The following is a 16,479-nucleotide window of genomic DNA, read 5'->3' as shown; positions in this document are numbered from 1 at the left end:
GAAATCAGGCACCCAACCCTCTTGGCCTTAATCTACTTACATAGTTCTCCTTTTCCTGCAGTAGTATTTTGCAGCTGAATTCAGTTGCGTGTTTGCAGAGTGTTTTGATAGTGAACACCGAAGAGCACCAGCCCCCCGAGGGATGGTTTGCTGCAAATGAGGCACTTGGAGAGCTCTGCGGAGCAGCAAGGAGAGGACAAAACATTGAGCAGTTGACTCCTGAAGTGAACTGGAGCTCCCCAGCGTGGGGAGGGAGCGCTCGTCCGCTGGAAATGGCAGCTGAGGACCGTGCCGGCGCACGGATGCAGGAGGTACATCCAGGTTTATTGAAGGCCGAGGGGATGCCACGGCGAGGACGTACGTGACCGGAGCCCTGCCACCGCCACTCGGCGTCGTGTCGTACGTGGGGAGATGCTGCGCGCAGCCTTCGCTGTTAGCGTGGCTGCAGCCAGCCCTATGCCCAGGGGACTGTCCGGCTGACTTAGCGTGCTCCTGATCAAACTCAGCGGAAACTGGGTAATTCTTCTCTTGTGGGGATGGACAACAAAGGCAAAGGCTGGGGATGTTAGTGCTGCTCTGTTGGGAGCAAGGTCTTTCCTCCCGTGGGGTGCTGAGTTGAGGCACTGCTTTGCATGACTGCTTAGTTTTAACCCACTGTGATTTTTAGCAGTTACCAGAGTATTTGGCATCTGGGCACAGCACAGATCTCTAAGAGCCAGCCCAACAAAAACCGCTGTACCTTTTGACAGAAATAGGTGACAATCTGTTTATTTTTTAACCAAAGGGTAACATACATCCATAATCTGCTCCGGGTTACGGGCTGTGACTTCCGGAGGCGCGTGGCACGGCAGCCTCAGCGGCATGGATGATGTGTCGCCGTTCAAACCCCAACGCGTGGACTGGGGTTGTTTCTTTCTCATCTCGCTGAAAGCGTTCATTCCAGGCTGCAGCAGCTGGCTGTGCATCTTCTGTATTCTCTGGGTGTGCTTTGATTTGCGGTGAAAGACAAACGTGTAATTGAGTATAGGATGTGGAATCCTTTTTTTTTTTTGTTGTTATTATAGAGAACTCTTCAAATGGAATATGAAGGATAAAAGGGTAATTTCATACCTGAAACAAAAAAAATTAGCTATGAACACTTTCTCCTGTTCCTGTTTTAGAGCAGTGGGTTTGTAAATGACCTACATTATTAGGTTGCACATAGCCCTTAAACACACCGCAGAGTCTTTGGGGTTGTTCACATTAAATGATCTTGTTCAAAACGGAAAGTACTCAATACTCCAGTGATCCTTCTGCTTTGTTCCCCACCCTGACCTTTCCTGATACATTCATTTTTGCTTGGAATCAAGTCCAGCAGAATAGGCTGCAGTAGGAAAAGCTACTGTTCAGAAAATCTGCCAAGACCTTTTACTCCAGTTGTGAGCAGAAACCTGGAACTGCAGTTTTTCAAGATGCAGACCTTATTTAGATCACTGTAAATCAGTTAACTCCACTGAGGATGGCATCCCCCATCCCCCCACCCCCATAACTGAGATCAACATTATGGTTTCAAGTGATTTTTGAAAAAATCCATGTTATAAAATTCCACAGAAAATGTTTCACAGCTGCTCGGAATTTAAGGAAAGTTAATACTTCCAGATGTACTCAAGAAAAATCTCATTTATCTGATTTTGCACCTAACGTACCACTGAAGTTAATGAGATGTAAGCTCTCAAGTCATTTAGTTGCTTTTTAAAATTTTACTTAATGATCAGTTCCAGCTTTTCCAAAGTATTTATTTTCATGTATTTCAAAAACTGTTGTTACAACTTTTTTATTACGATTCAGCATTCCTTTGGTCTACTTGACATAAATATACAATAGTACAAATTTTATGGTAAATCTCCTTTACCTTACTAGAAAGAAAAACTAGTCTTTTGTTGCAGTAGAAAACCTAACAGAGGGTCATAATGTGCTCACGAATAAGGGCGGATAGAGAGCTGGAGCAGGAGAGGCATGGGAAGACATTCAGGGTTTTTGCTAAGTGGAAGCAAAAGTTCTGTGCGTTAGCAGCGAACGGGGAGGCGGCAGCGCAGCGCCGAAACGCTGCCTGCTGCAGTCGCAGCCTTGATCTGACTCAGTGACAGCAGCAACTGAGGTCTCCAAACGGAAACAGCTGAAAGAAAAACAGGGTGAGAATCAGGCGAAGGCAGGAAGGTTGGCGGAGAAAACAGGTAGCTGCAAAGTTAAATACGAATTAAAAAGTCCTTTAGTGTGATCTCGAGATCTCGTGATGAGCAAGGCTGTGAAGGATTTGCCCTGCGGTGGCAGAAGGGTGCGGGGCAGGATGAGACCAGGGAAAGGCTGACTACGGAGCAAACGTACGGGAGAGCGGGTGGATGTAAAACAATTGCAATAGTTGGACAGAGCAGAAAAGATTAGAAGGTTGACAGTTCAGGGGAAACACAAAACATTCACTTCTATATGACACTACGAAGAAATGCTATCTAGGGGTTCTGGTAGTGGTAGTACCGTTTTTTTGCAGGGCTACAGCGCCGGTGTTTTAACAAGGGCTATGCGTAAGAGCGTTTGATATCTCCAGCTCAGGCACTCTGGGTTTTCCTGAAGAAAGAAGTTCACTGGTAGCACGTTCACCTTGCCCTTCAGTCTGGGGGTCTCCGTAGCTGCGGGCGCTGGGGCTGCAGCAGTTGTGCTGGCAGCACGGTGAGCGTGAGAAGGCAAATTCCAGTTGCAGCAGAAATCCATGGCATTCATTTCGGTGGTGGGTCGTGGAACAGGATCACAGTGTAACAGACAGCTACTCCTGGTGTGTGGGTGAATGTGAAACAGCTCCTCCCGGCACAGGTCCCCTACGCCTGGGTGCTTTCCCACCCCGACTCGCACATTGGGCACGCATCCATCGCGACGCTTTGCAGGATGCTGGGATGATTAGGAAGAGATATGCCCCAAGTGAATTGTCCTGTTCCCATACAGCGTGCATCGGCTGTGGTGGGGATGCTGTAGCAGAAGTAGCCCCCAGCTGCTTATCCCACTTAATTTTGGGAATTTCATTGCAGCGGTTTGTCCTCAGTCTTGTTTTCAAGGTTGCCAGCACACAAAAAAAAAAAGGAGTTGCCTGATTTGAACTCCAAAAGATGCTCCTTTTATCACTTGCATCCCAGCTTGTCAGTGGCATTAGGGCGAGTTTATGCACTTCTCACTGGATCTCAGATTTGCTGACAAATTATTTCCAGGTTTAACCCATTTATGAAACCAGTGGCCCAAACTGTTGGCCTCTTCTCTTCATAACCTTCTTTTAGTAAATGAGTACATATTCATGAGGCAGGGCTGGAGGGCGCATCGGTGTATTTGTGCACTTTATTCCATGACCGTGTCCAGTATGAGTCTTGGTTCATGGGTGAAAATATCCTCTCTCGATCCAACAGGATATTATGATTTAAGCGAGGAAATAAAACGTGGATTGAGCTGGAATACTGCATACCACACTTGAGTGAGCTATTTACTCTTCAGGGGACCAAAATATTTTATTATTGGGCAACCAAGTGGAAGTAACACAGCAGAAGTTTAGTTGGGTATGAAATATCTACTCTTACACAGCATTTCTAAACTGTTAGCCAAATGAAAGATAACAATGTTTTTTTTCCCCATACTGTTTTTAAAGTGGCCAGTCTTAATCTCCGATTCTGAGAAAACTGGGGGTGGTTTTTTGTCTTCAGTGAACAGTAGATGCAAATACATTTTGAAGGCAATTAGGCAGAGTATTTTTTATTTTTGCTCACAGTAACTGCAAGCACAAAATTGCTAGCACAAGGTTGAAGGTTATTTACTAAGATTATATGCCACATGTGATTCATCTCTTATCCACTTCTTTTCTTTTATTATCAAAATTTTCAATTTCCAGGGGATCTGTACAGAATTCTAAGGGGTCAAATTACAAGGCTGAAAATACTGATGGTGGCTGTGTGTGCAGAATATAGTGCGTTAACTAGGTGCTTCTTGCTGCTCAGCTGCTCTCGGCTAAGCTGCATCTCTCTCCCGGCGTCCCAGCAACTTCAGCTACGCTGAAGTGCGGCACATCAGCACATCCTGGAGCAGTGCATGGCTGTCAGCAGGCCATTTTCTCCTGCTGTTCTTCAACAGCATTGCTCGAAAAGGTAACAAATGACATAAAACTGCCAAACAGGTCTGCAGGGAACAAAAGGCCTATTATTTCTCCAGTGGAAAGGAAAATGTTAAACATTGCTTTACTTCCCATACCCCCCCAACTGCTGTTGGCGATCGCCGATCAACCTCGAGTGCTGCTTGTCCCTGCCACCTTCCTTTCTGCCCATCATTGTGTTTCGAGGAAGAGCAGGACTGCTGTTTTGGGGGGCAGCCCCATGCTTAGGTTAGCTTACGGTGACTGATGAACCAACACCTTGGACGTGTTCTTCCCCAAGTTCGACAGGAGGCTCAGGTAGAGCATCGTGGGCTTTGCGTGATCTTTGTTACTATTTACGGTGTAGCTGTTCAAGTGCCGCTGGAAGCTGAGGAGATGATGGAGAAAGGGGCTTGCTCTGCACCATCTGACGCATGTTCAATTAATTATTTTCTAAAGACAATTTTTATGATGTCATGCAAGTTGGAAGCCATAATTTTGCTGTCAACCTTGTCCTCACTGTGTCCTTTTCTCTGGAAAATACAGTAGAGTGAATCTTCACTGCAAAAAAGATCTGTTTTAATTCATCATGCCTGCTATTATAACAGAGGCAGTTTTAAGGTTAGAATAGCGTATAGACAAGATGATAATTATTGCTCTGAAGCTTTTCTGGCGAAGGCAAGAGGAAATTTTCCATCCACATTAGTAACGAATGCAGGAGGAGGTGCCAAATGCTTCCACCATGCTACTTCTCCATGATCAAACGACACTTGCCCAATCCCAACATCTAATTGTCACATGATTAAAAATGTATGTGATCTCATGAACATATAAAAGGTTGTGTATAGCAGCATAAGTACTTGATTTAAATGCATAATTAATAGCTTCACTTAGCTTTTCGTTGAAACGCAAGATCAACAAGGCATGTATCCAAGAGATGTACTGAAGTTTTTGCACCAAAGCAGCTTGTTAGTGAAACTGTGCTGATAACTTTTTCATTTTTAGACAGTTGGCTGAAGGGGAAAAAGAAGTTTGAAGCTATCTGTAAATTTTGGGAGTGGTCTTTGATATATCTGAGAAGCTAGTGAGTTAAAAAACTTCAAACAACCTCAAAACCCAGGCACAGCTGTTATTTTAACAATTAACTTTTACTTACCAAGAACGTATTTGGTATGTAAAAACAGGTAAAAAGTTGCACATTGATAGTGGTCATAAAGTGTAGAAAATTCTGTGCTTGCTGATTAGGTATCTGTTGTAACTGTAACCATGCACTGCACCAGAAACCCACCCTGCTTGTGACTCGTGTGCAGTCCCTGCGGAGCACTTCCACGGATTCAGAAAAGACAATGTACAAAGCTTCTGCAGGTTCAACTGTAGATTATGCATTTATATTATACCCAGTGCACACATAGAAACACCACTGCTTTCTGAGTTTTTGCACTTATAACATATTAATTCAATAAAATACTGAAGAGTACTGGTTAATTTTAAGCCTGTAAAAAATACAGTTCAGTATTGGACCCAAATGTATTACTGTCCTGTTAATTTTAGCCATCTTAATTTCTGCTTTTGAAGGAACATTAATCCAATTCACTTTTTTTTTTTTTTTAAAGTATATGCCAGGATTCAGCTGTTTTATTTCAGTTTGGTAGCACTGAGTTGGGGTTTTTTTGTCCTAACTGATCATAATGACAGCTAAATGTCAGCTTCATTTGTATCTTAGCTCAAAATATAACAGAAAAGTATACAAAAAGGAAGATGTTTTGTTACACACTTGGTGAATTATTTTTGCTGTGTACCTTATGCCAAACAGTTTTGATTCTGCATGTGACTTACAGTCCAAAAGCCATACCCATACATTTTTCTGATTATTTTCAATATTTCGCATCTAGTGCAGAGAAAACACTGCTATTAAAATAAATGCATTACAAAAAAATTGGAACTTTGTTGAAACATAATTCCATTGAGGAAAAAAAACCACAATATTTTTATATAACATTTTGGATATATTTTATGTCAAAACATGATCACCAGTCAAACTAGTGACATCTAAACCAAATACATTATTGTGACTTCTAAAATAAAAAATCAGAGCAAAACTAAATCACCATGTGTTGGTGATTTAAACACAACAAAACTCTAGTATTCTTCAAAAGTGTCTACTAAATATAATAAAAAGAGTAAGAGAACAATTAACATTTAGTCTGTTACATTAAAAAATTGGATGTACATATTTCTATTGCCTGTTAGCTTTACCTAAGCCTTCTCAACTACTACAAAAATAAAAAGAAAAAAGAAAACTCATTGTTCAAAGTCAAAAACATTCAAATCAGTTGATACAACATTACAGTACAGTCAACTAACATCATTTCAAGGTCTCCTTTTCTCAGTGTACGAGTCCTTAGACCGGTGTTACAAACCTAATTCAATGCAGTTTCAAAACTGTGTGTTAGATTTGCAAGATACTGTACTCTACTGATGGCTTCAGAAGAATGGGGTTGTGCTACTTTTGAATCACAGGGTAACCCCAGCCTCTCATTAATTTTATTCAGCACTGTAGTTAGAACAGCATTAAGTTTAGCACAATAACTAAAAAAACAAGGAAAAAAAAAAAAAAGAATTGGAAGCTAGGTGAAGCTGCCATTTGTGTCAAACAATTGCGATACGCTATACTAAAAAATTCTGAAATATCCACCTGTCCTCACCGCTCTGCCACAAACTAGCAAAGTCAAAAATACAAAAGTCTTCAACTTCTCATTTTTGCAGAATAAAGCAAAAAAGTCTTTGTGCTCCTTACTACCAGAAGCAAAATATCCTCTGAGTTACCACATGTAATAGCTTCTGGATGTGTCGACTTGGGTTGGCTTGGTCTCTGCAGAACCATCCTTGTCTTTTTCACTGTCACCTTCCCAGAGATTAATAAGTGGAGGGTAGAGCTCATTCAGTGGGATTGAAGAGGTCTTTTGCATATATTTTTTCAATGAATGGTGGTAGTTTTTTCTCTTAAATCTTTTTGCAATATAAACAGAAATGGAAGCGAGGCTAATGACAGCAAACATGGATCCCATTACTGCTGCGAGGGCAGTGCTGGTTTCTTGGTCTGAAATATCTAGCGCAAAAGCTGCATTTTTGGTTGTAACGTTAACGCAGGACTTCTGTGTTTGCTGATGGATATTTGACACCGTTAGACACACTTCATAATCTGTAGATGGCTGTAAATGTGTGAGGTTATATTCATGTACATCAACCGGGACCCTAGCAGTGTACGTAATGTGAGGGTTGTCAATCTTCATGGTGGCCGATGACCATTTTAAATTGGAAGTCATGACGTTGGAATTAACTTTCCAAGAAACTAAGATTGAATGTGATTCGGCTTGCTTAACGTAGATTTTCAGAACCTGGGTACCATCCAAAAGCGTTCCGTTCACCCGGATAGTAGCGACCCTCGTGTCGGCCCCTTCTATGTTTTGAGCAACACAGGTGTACCTCCCGGAGTCTTCAACCTGGATGTTAGAGATTTCTAAGGTGCCTTCACTACTCAGCTTGTATTTGTCAGAGAGACTTTCGACAGTTACTTTATTGCCGAGAGGAGTGACCCAGTAAATTTCTGGCTCGGGTTCTGCCATGGCCCGACAATCTAAAAACACTGTCATGCCGATGTCCAAGTTTAAGTGATTTGGAAAGGTCTCGTGAGAGATCATTGGAAGACATTGTTCGTTTGAGTCCTGTATTAACACTTCCTTCACCTGCTGTCCTCTGTACTCTGGAGGCATAGCGCAAAACATGGACAGAGGTTCCATGAAACGGATATTGGTTTTGTTTGAGTTGATCCAGTGAATGACACAGTCGCACCTGAGCGGGTTACTGTGGATACTGATCTCACGCAGGTTTGGAAGGGATTCCACTGTCTTTTGGTAGACTGCATTCAAGGCATTGTTGTTCAGCATCAAGCTCTCCAGGGCAGGAACGTTGCGAAATGCCAAACGATGTATGTAAGACAGCTTTGGATTGTTGGTGGCTTCAAGCTTTGTAAGTTCAGGCAGGTTGTCCAGCGCATACCTATCAACAGAAACGAGTTCTCCCATATTATTGATTCCAAGCTCTTTCAACCTAAGCATGTTTTTAAAATCACCTTCTTGAATTTTATGAATCGGATTTTTGTTGAGATCCAGGAATTTTAAATTTGGAACTTTCTCAAGTGCAAGCTGAGGAACTTTTACCAATTTGTTGTCATAGAAGGAAAGACTTTCAAGACTATCCAAGCCTACCAAGGCATTGCCAGGAATGTCTGTGAGATACATACCTGCCAAAACTAGACTCCTTAAATTTGAGAGTGGTTTGAAATTCATATCTAGTATTCCAATCACTGGATTTTCTCCAATCATGAGAATCTCTAAGTTAGGAGTAGAGTCAAACCAACGGCTGTCAATAACCTTTAATTTGTTGGAGTTGAGATGTAATCTCAAAAGATTCTTCAGGCCAGAGAATGCATTTGCAGAAATGCTGCTGATCTGGTTGTGATTTATATACAGTTCCTGAAGGTTGCAAAGGTCTTGCAAGCAGTAGTCAGTCATCTCCGTTATCTGGTTTTCCTCCAGGTGCAGAGTAGTAAGTTGAGTGAGATTTGAGAGCCCCACGTCTTTGATACTTGTGAAGTTATTTTGTGAAAAATCCAATTCTGTTAAATTAAACAGCTGTTGGAGTTCATCTGTGGTCTTTGCAATGTTGTTGCTTTGTAACAGAAGGACTTGAGTGTCACTGGAAAGATTGCTGGGGATTTTTGTTAATCGAAGGTCATTGCAGTCAACCGTTGTGGCTTCCCTGTACGTTGACTGTGGTGTAAACCATGGCCTGATTTCACATACACAAAGCTGTGGGCATTCGTTACTCTGTATGGAAGACTCAGTTAATGAATTCATTAGCAATTCTAGCACCAACTGGCAAACAGTTAAAACAACTCTAACCTTTGCCATGCTGGTCAGCTACTGTGTTCAGCTCCCCAGCCCGTTAAAATAACAACAGATTGAGAGGGTACTTTGTTATCAGGCAGAAAATGTAAAGCTTAAAGTTTAAGGTGAAAGGCTTGGTCATCCAGAAGGTGAAAGATGATTTTCCGAGTTCAGAGGAGACAAGAAATGGTCTGAAGACTCTCGGCTGCTCCTCTGTGTTCCAGAATCTTCTGCAAATCAGTGTCTGGAGATGCTCCTGAAAACACATTAGGTTATATGTTACGCTCATCTCATATACAGTTCATGTATTATTTAATTTCTTCATCCTTTAAAGAAAAATATCTGAAAACAGTCATTATTTTAACATTCATCTCTCTTATGAAAATCCTGATCTGGTACAGTTTAAGTTATGTGGGGTTTGAAACTCTCTTCTACTTGGGATTTATATGAGAAAACTCTGATAATTCCCAAGTAAGTGACTGTAACAATGTATGCAGTCATCTCAAAAGAGAATTTTCAAATACCTTTCAGTTTTACTCTGCAATATTTGTCTGAACGGCTCGAGAAGTGGTAAAGATCGAGGATATGCTTGTGAGTGCAGCTGGGTCTCAAACGAGTGTTCAGAGCATAATCCCGATGCGAGTCAGGGTGCAAGAGCTGTCCCCAAGGCTTGGATTTCAGGTGTGTGGAATTAAGGCTCAGGAAGACGCTGGTTTATAAGTTTCAAGCTAAATGCATACGAACTTTGTCAAAACTCATCCGAGTTAATCAAATCAGTTCCAGATAACAGCTTAGATTTAATCCAGCTAAGCACCAAACAATAACAGTAGATTTGATTAAATGAATGTACTGTCCTTATTTTAGCTGTTTGTACTGCATTGTGCATCATGTGAATTGTTTACCACAATTCCAAATTACTGTGTAAACCACAGGATTTGTATCTTTTTAGCCTGAAGATATTCATGCAAGAGTATGTTTAAATTAACCCAACAGTGTCCAGTGTATCTCAGAAAATGTGTTGTGTTGTGGGTCTTTAAATACATAGTCAAGGAAAATGTAAGCTCTTAGTAAAATCTTTCTCATTCTTACTTGATTGAAAAACTAAGCTCCGGGAAACAGTTTGCTATCTGCAAACCGATCTATTACCGCTGCTGTAATAGTGTCCTGGTTTCGGCTGGGATAGATTTAATTTTCTTCCTAGTAGCAGGCACAGCGCTGTGGTTTGGATTTAGCAGGAGAAGAATGCTGATAACACGCTGATGGTTTAGTTGTTGCTCAGCACTGCTTATGCCAGGCAAGGACTTTTCAGCTTCCCATGCTCTGCCAGGGGCACAAGGAGCTGGGAGGGGGCACAGCCAGAAGAGTTGATCCCAACTGCCCCAAGGGCCATTCCATACCATACGGCGTCATGGGCAGTATGGAAACTGGGGGGGTTGGCCGGGGAGCAGCGATCGCTGCTGGGAACTGGCTGGGCATCGGTCGGCGGGTGGGGAGCAATTGCATTGGGCAGCACTTGCTTTGTATAGTATTATCATCATCATCATTATTATATTGTTATTATTATCATTACTATTTTACTTTATTTCAATGATTAAACTGTTCTTATCTCAGCCCAGGAGTGTTTCTCCCTCTCACTCCTCCGATTCTCTCCCCCATCCCATCGGGGCAGGGGCAGTGAGCGATGGCTGCGTGGTGCTTGGTTGCTGGCTGGGGCTGCACCATGACAAATAGATACATGGATACAGTTTTGCGAGTTTCTGTAGATGTGTGTGTAAGAAGTGTGTAACTCGGGGCCTGTGGTGTGAAACACAACAGCCGCCTATCTTCCAGCTCAGAAGTATGTTGCTTCGGCGACGGTGATGCTGCATGACCTGATCTCCTCCAGCTAGTGCTTGCAGTGGTGACTCCGCACGCCTAGGCTATTCCTCTTGGCTCGTGCACATCAATATTGGCAGGTAAAGCACGCCTTTACAGCATTTCACAGTGGAGGTTAAACGGGTTAGTGCACGTGTTCAGCAAGCTTTGAACGAAATACAAAGCGTACGCGAGCGAGGCACGTGACAAATCTGCATGAGGATTTAAAGAGCAGACCTTGATGAGATGTAAATCTCATGCTCTAATGTTCGCAGTTGAGAGTTTTCAAACAAAAGTTTTGTCTTTCCGTGTAACTAAAATAGTCAAGTTTTGCTGTATCTGAGACAGTACCTAATGATAAAATGTAATAGCAGAAAGCAGGAAACAGCGTCCTTTTTCAATTAGAATGTAGTGAAGCATCAGCCTAGTCGAAGTCCACAAAAGATACTATTATATAAAATAATAAAACAAAATACAGCTGTCAGAAATAGTTTTAAAATAATAATCTAGATAGTGGTGACGTGAATGCCATTTATACAATGCTTTTACTTCAAAATTTGGTCGGCATATTAAATAATTGAATTACAGTATTGTATTGCAGGTTACGATATTATGCTATAAGTAGAACACACTAAATAGCATTTTTATTTTGGCATGCTGTTATTTGTTCTCTGGTTGTGTTTTGGGGGAAGGGAAACAGGAATGTTAGCATTTGACCCTGTTGAGTTAGATTTTTCTCTCTGGTAGCTGAGACTTGAATGAGAGCCGAGAAGGCCATGCTGGAGGGGGAAAAGCCAGATGTAGAACAAACATTCCTTCTCAAATAACTTCCAGCCGATGGAAGAATGGAATAAGACATTAACTGCATTAACAAAAATAAATCCTAACTGCACCGTAATAGTAAGGATTATACGAACATAGAGTGATGAGGGGGCTGGCGTAAACAGAGTTATGCTGACTTCGATGGATGCTTCTCCCAATAACGATCCATTTGTAGCTGACCCAAACTAGACAGTTCTAGGAATATTGATGACGTCTGAAGTTTAATTGATTTAATTCCAGATTTTTCAAATGATAGTATTTGCCAGTTAATAATGCAGGCAGCGATTTCATCTGGTAAGGATTTCAGACAGGTGCTGGAGGCGCGTTGAGCTGCCGTTCCACGTTGCGCAGGGAGATGCCTCCGGTCCAGCCTTGCAATATTGCTCCAAACATTCATGCCTTCAGGGGCTCTGCTGTAACTTTTTTCTAAGTAGATGAAGACAAAGAAGTCCATGCCTTATAAAGCGGTGGGCCCTAATGATGTTTTAGTACTGATTTAGCTCTGAGATAGTTACACGAATCACGTAATCCTTTAAAAATGAAACTGCCTGGAAAAGACTTCAAAGCTTCTTTTAAAATATGTCGGAGCACATCTAGATTTGGAAAAAAATTCGAATTCGATCCTTCTTTTGTTGAATATTTATATCCTCTTACTTGCACATTACATTTATTGTTCATCCTTGGTAAGAAGGCATTTCTGGTTTTATTGAATAAAGTTCTGGGTTTATGATCACTGTAGACATACGATTTTACAAGTTACTAGTGACACTTTCTCTTCTCTAGCTATTTTCTACTGCAAATGGATTTAATTTTCTTTAACTGGAAAATGTTCTTTAGAAATGACCTGCACATTACTGTCTCCAATCTCCCCCAGCTCAGGGCAGCTTGGATGAAGCTATAAATGAAAACCCGGTGTAATCAAAAAGTAAATTCCGATCGGCTCCACATGCCCCAGTCCATTTCAGTGCTGTGCTTATGTGGATGGCAGCTCAGAGGCCACAGCATGAGGGAAAAGCCAAGTCATGGACTTTTGCTTTAGCTCCTGCTTATGCTATAAAACCCCATCCGTCACTGATGAAAACTAGAGAGGCAGCCGTTGCACTGCAGTTTTTTGTATAACTAAGCAGCAACGGCTGCTTTTGTTCCGCCGTTTATAGCTGTATGTGATCTGCTTGACCAGCTCAGCTCTCACGTTTGTAAGGAGAAGCTGCCAGCTCTCTGAGCGGTCACCGAGAGCCGTCCCTTTGCCCCAGGATGTCTCGGCTTCCCAGTCTCTGCAGTGTTGGCAGGACTGGTCCCAGACACCTCTGTGGCATTTAGCGTCCAAAGGAATAAAAGAACGCAACGTTTTTCGCTGGAAGACTATGTTTCTTGAATGTTAGACTATTCTCAGGTTCTGAAGTCCTATCTGGAATTATAATTGCATCTTTCCAAATAAAAACTAGACAAGATATATACGTAGGAAATCTTCCTTTTTTTGGTGGATAAGCTAGAGGACAACCAGGTTTTGAAAACAAAACCTGTGACAGTACGTGGTTCCAAGTAGCCACCATCAATAATCACCAAGCCCCTGTGGATAAACCGGGGATGGCTCCTGGGAAGGTTCCCAGCTCTCACTGGAATCACTGCGACTGACTTGAGAAGAATTTGAGTGTTCGTGTGTGCCCCCTTCCTGCTAGACATCTCAGCATTTTGCCCAGCAAGATCCTTTTTGTGTCAACTTCTTTTTTTCATATAAAGCAAATACAGCATGCCCCTAGTAGCTGAGTGCAGTCCAAGCCAAAGACAAGTCAGGGGATCGGTTCAGAAGATTTTGGCTTTTGAAGGCCAGGGAATGTTTCTTAAAGAAGCACCAGTTCCAGAGCAGGGGCAGAGCCGTGGCTTCAGGATTTTTGGATTAAGGGAGAGGAGAATACCAGTCCTCAAAACCTCCTTTAGGATGGAGTCTTATCACAATTTTTTTTTTTTTTTTCTGAAATTGGTATTTAATATGGGTCATGATTGATGGCACTTCTTTTAATTCTGTCTTAAAAATTTCTTTTAAAAATACTGGGTGGGGAAGCTGCACCTAAACAGTACAAGGGTATTATACCTTTCTTTCGGGAGATACTGAGCTTGTAAAGGATAGCTTTTAGCATTCTCTGCCTTTCCCCTCATTTATTAAATTTGTATTCTCTAGTGTACTAAACCACTACAACAGTCATAACAGCTGTTAACTTGATATCAACAGAAATAATGGTTAATTTTATGGGAGAGATATGGAGGGAAATACTTTACTAGGGGCTAAATAAATGCATTTTCCATAGCATCTCTCAGTACCCAGTGCATTAAGAAACCACATTTCTGTCAACAAGCAAACCCGCGGCGGCTGTCTGGGATAAGAGGTTTTTGTGGGCGGAAAAAGTGAGCATCATTCCTGTGTCTCCCATCCTGGAAATGCAGTGGGAGGGTTCGTGTAGGGCTTCCCTTTCCGGCTGGGTTGCAAAAACTGCTTAATGGTAAGGATTTGTTTGGCTCAAGAAATCATAATGGGGGAGTTATTTGGTTATGGAGCAGAAGACCCTTCATTTCGGCATTCCTGTGGGGTGGAAGGAGGGGCCTGCTGGCAGCTGTAGCCTTGCTGAGGGCTGTTAGAGTTTGTCTAGTTGTTCAGGCAATCCAAAGAAAAAGCACATTTTAAGTCCACAATGTAGTAAGAGGAGACTAGGAAGGGACAATCGTGAAATAAACCATTCATAAAAAGTGTTCATAGTTAACTTGCTAATTAGAAAAAATAGATATTAAACATTTTTTCTTGGTAATTTTTCTTGGAAGACGAAGTGGTGTCTCTTCCATTAACTATATTAACGGTCACTATTAAAAATTGCTGAAAAAAAAGAAACAGTATAGTTTGCACATGGATATTTGGATGTCTGTTTTGAAACAGCGATACTACCACAGAAAATCTTCTCTCTCCACAGTTAAGTGGTTCATTCTTGCAAAATTTCTTTCATATTGCAAGTAGCATCAGCACAGGTTCTGGTTGGCAGCCATATATACTAAATGTGCCTAGGTAAAAAGTCTGAGGGATCAGATACACAAAGAAAATTACCTCCGGCTAAGACAAGCAATTTATTTTGCACTTGCTGTGAGCCAGAAGCACATACTGATCCACAGTACCTACCCATCTCTCCACAGAAACATTTTCATATATTGAGCCTAAGTAATGTAGCTAGTCTTTCGGAAAATTGTTGCGCTAATGTTCTGCTAATGACTCGTGCAGCTTTCTTGTTTCCCCATCATCATCGTTTGTGAAACTGCTGCCATATAAACACCCTCTGTCATCAGTCAGTTCCGGAAAACTTGTCCTGGGTTGCTGCGTCCTGGATTCAGGTGGGTCATTAGGACGTTAGACAGCCCAGCACCCGTGCCCAGGGAGCCGGAGCATACTGCAACGACCAAGCATTAGTGCCGAGGCGTAAGAACTCACTGGTGAAGCTTCAGCTAGAACACGGTGACCAAGAAAAACGAACTCAGACTGGGCATCAGTACTAAGTGTTACTCCATAGTCAGGGAAAGGAAGAGCCTGTTTGGCCAGGGGACACTGAAAGAAGTTGGCTTGGTTGGTCTGGCAAAGATCGAGCCCACTGAACTACTTACCCTAGGAGCAACGCTGGAGACGAACTGGCCCATACAGCTGCCTGAAAGGAGGGGGCAGTGAGGTGGGGGTTGGTCTCTTCTCCCATGCAGTTAGCGATAGGACGAGAGGAAATGGGCTCAAGCTGCGCCAGGGGAGGTTTAGGTTGGAAATTAGGAAAAATTTCTTCACGGAAAGGGTGGTCAAGCATTGGAACAGGCTGCCCAGAGAGGTGGGGGAGTCCCCATCCCTGGAAGCGTTCAAAAAACGGGCAGAGGTGGCACTTTGGGAGATGGTTTAGTCTAGTCTGCCCTTGATTGGTTTAGTGTGGACTTGGTAGTGTAGGTTAATGGTTGGACTGGATGATCTTAAAGGTCTTTTCCAACCTAAACGATTGTATGATTCTATAATGACTTCAGGTTGAGTTCATTACAGCCAGGTTAAGACAAGTTGACGAGTTTAAGGCCAGGATATTGTGTGTATGTTGGAGCTAAAAAGTGACTTGCCTTGCTTTGAGCTTCAGTAGGGCCTTTGCAGTTCTAGATCCACCCATTTTCTATAGAGAAAAATGGAGCTATTGGTGCCACACAGGTGAACAGTAACGTTTGATGGTGCTTTAGGAGACAGAGAGGCATTTAAGTACTGCCGCATGAATATGCATGTGCACCCACTAAATCACACAAGCAAGCACAACACAAAACCTGATCTAAAATGTTGTGTTACTAAAATCAGGGCTTACTCCAGTCAAGAGCGTCAGTGACCATGTACATCCTAGAGAAAGAGGCTGGACTTGGACTTTGAATTTAATAACTGGGACATTTAAAGCTAACCTACAGAATGGGCTCCTTTCCCAGGAATCAAATCTACAAGTGCAGTCCTGTCTCTTTAGAAAAATACTGAGGAATCATGCCTGATAGTAAGCCTTTTATATTGAGGTTTTTAAAGTCTTCCATGTCATCAGGAAATAAGCTATCTACAAGCCTGAATTGTGTAAAATACAGAAAAGTCAAGCTGAAAATGATGTGAGTCAGTTGAAAGAGCACACAAAAAATCTGAAAGTGGGAGCTTGTTATTAAAAGCAAAGACAAAACCAGGGGCCT

At 42.2% G+C, this 16,479-nt stretch overlaps 1 protein-coding gene across 1 annotated transcript; it reads right to left on the bottom strand.

Moving 5' to 3' along the window:
- Positions 1 to 6,960: 6,960 nt before the first annotated feature.
- On the bottom strand, positions 6,961 to 9,111 carry LRRN1 (leucine rich repeat neuronal 1). Its single transcript, XM_009484494.2, has one exon. It carries the CDS (start codon positions 9,109 to 9,111, stop codon positions 6,961 to 6,963), a length of 2,151 nt encoding a protein of 716 aa, XP_009482769.1.
- Between the last annotated feature and the right edge of the window lie 7,368 nt (positions 9,112 to 16,479).

This window comes from Pelecanus crispus, chromosome 7 (genome assembly GCF_030463565.1).
Source record: "Pelecanus crispus isolate bPelCri1 chromosome 7, bPelCri1.pri, whole genome shotgun sequence".
NCBI lineage: Eukaryota > Metazoa > Chordata > Aves > Pelecaniformes > Pelecanidae > Pelecanus > Pelecanus crispus.
The sequence above is the reverse complement of the archived record's forward strand: the minus strand, read 5'-3'. Positions and strand labels throughout refer to the sequence as shown.

What these genes read in the sequence shown, in the direction of transcription:
- LRRN1 (XM_009484494.2), bottom strand. Translation starts at nt 9,111, where the DNA reads ATGGCAAAGGTTAGAGTTGTTTTAACTGTTTGCCAGTTGGTGCTAGAA.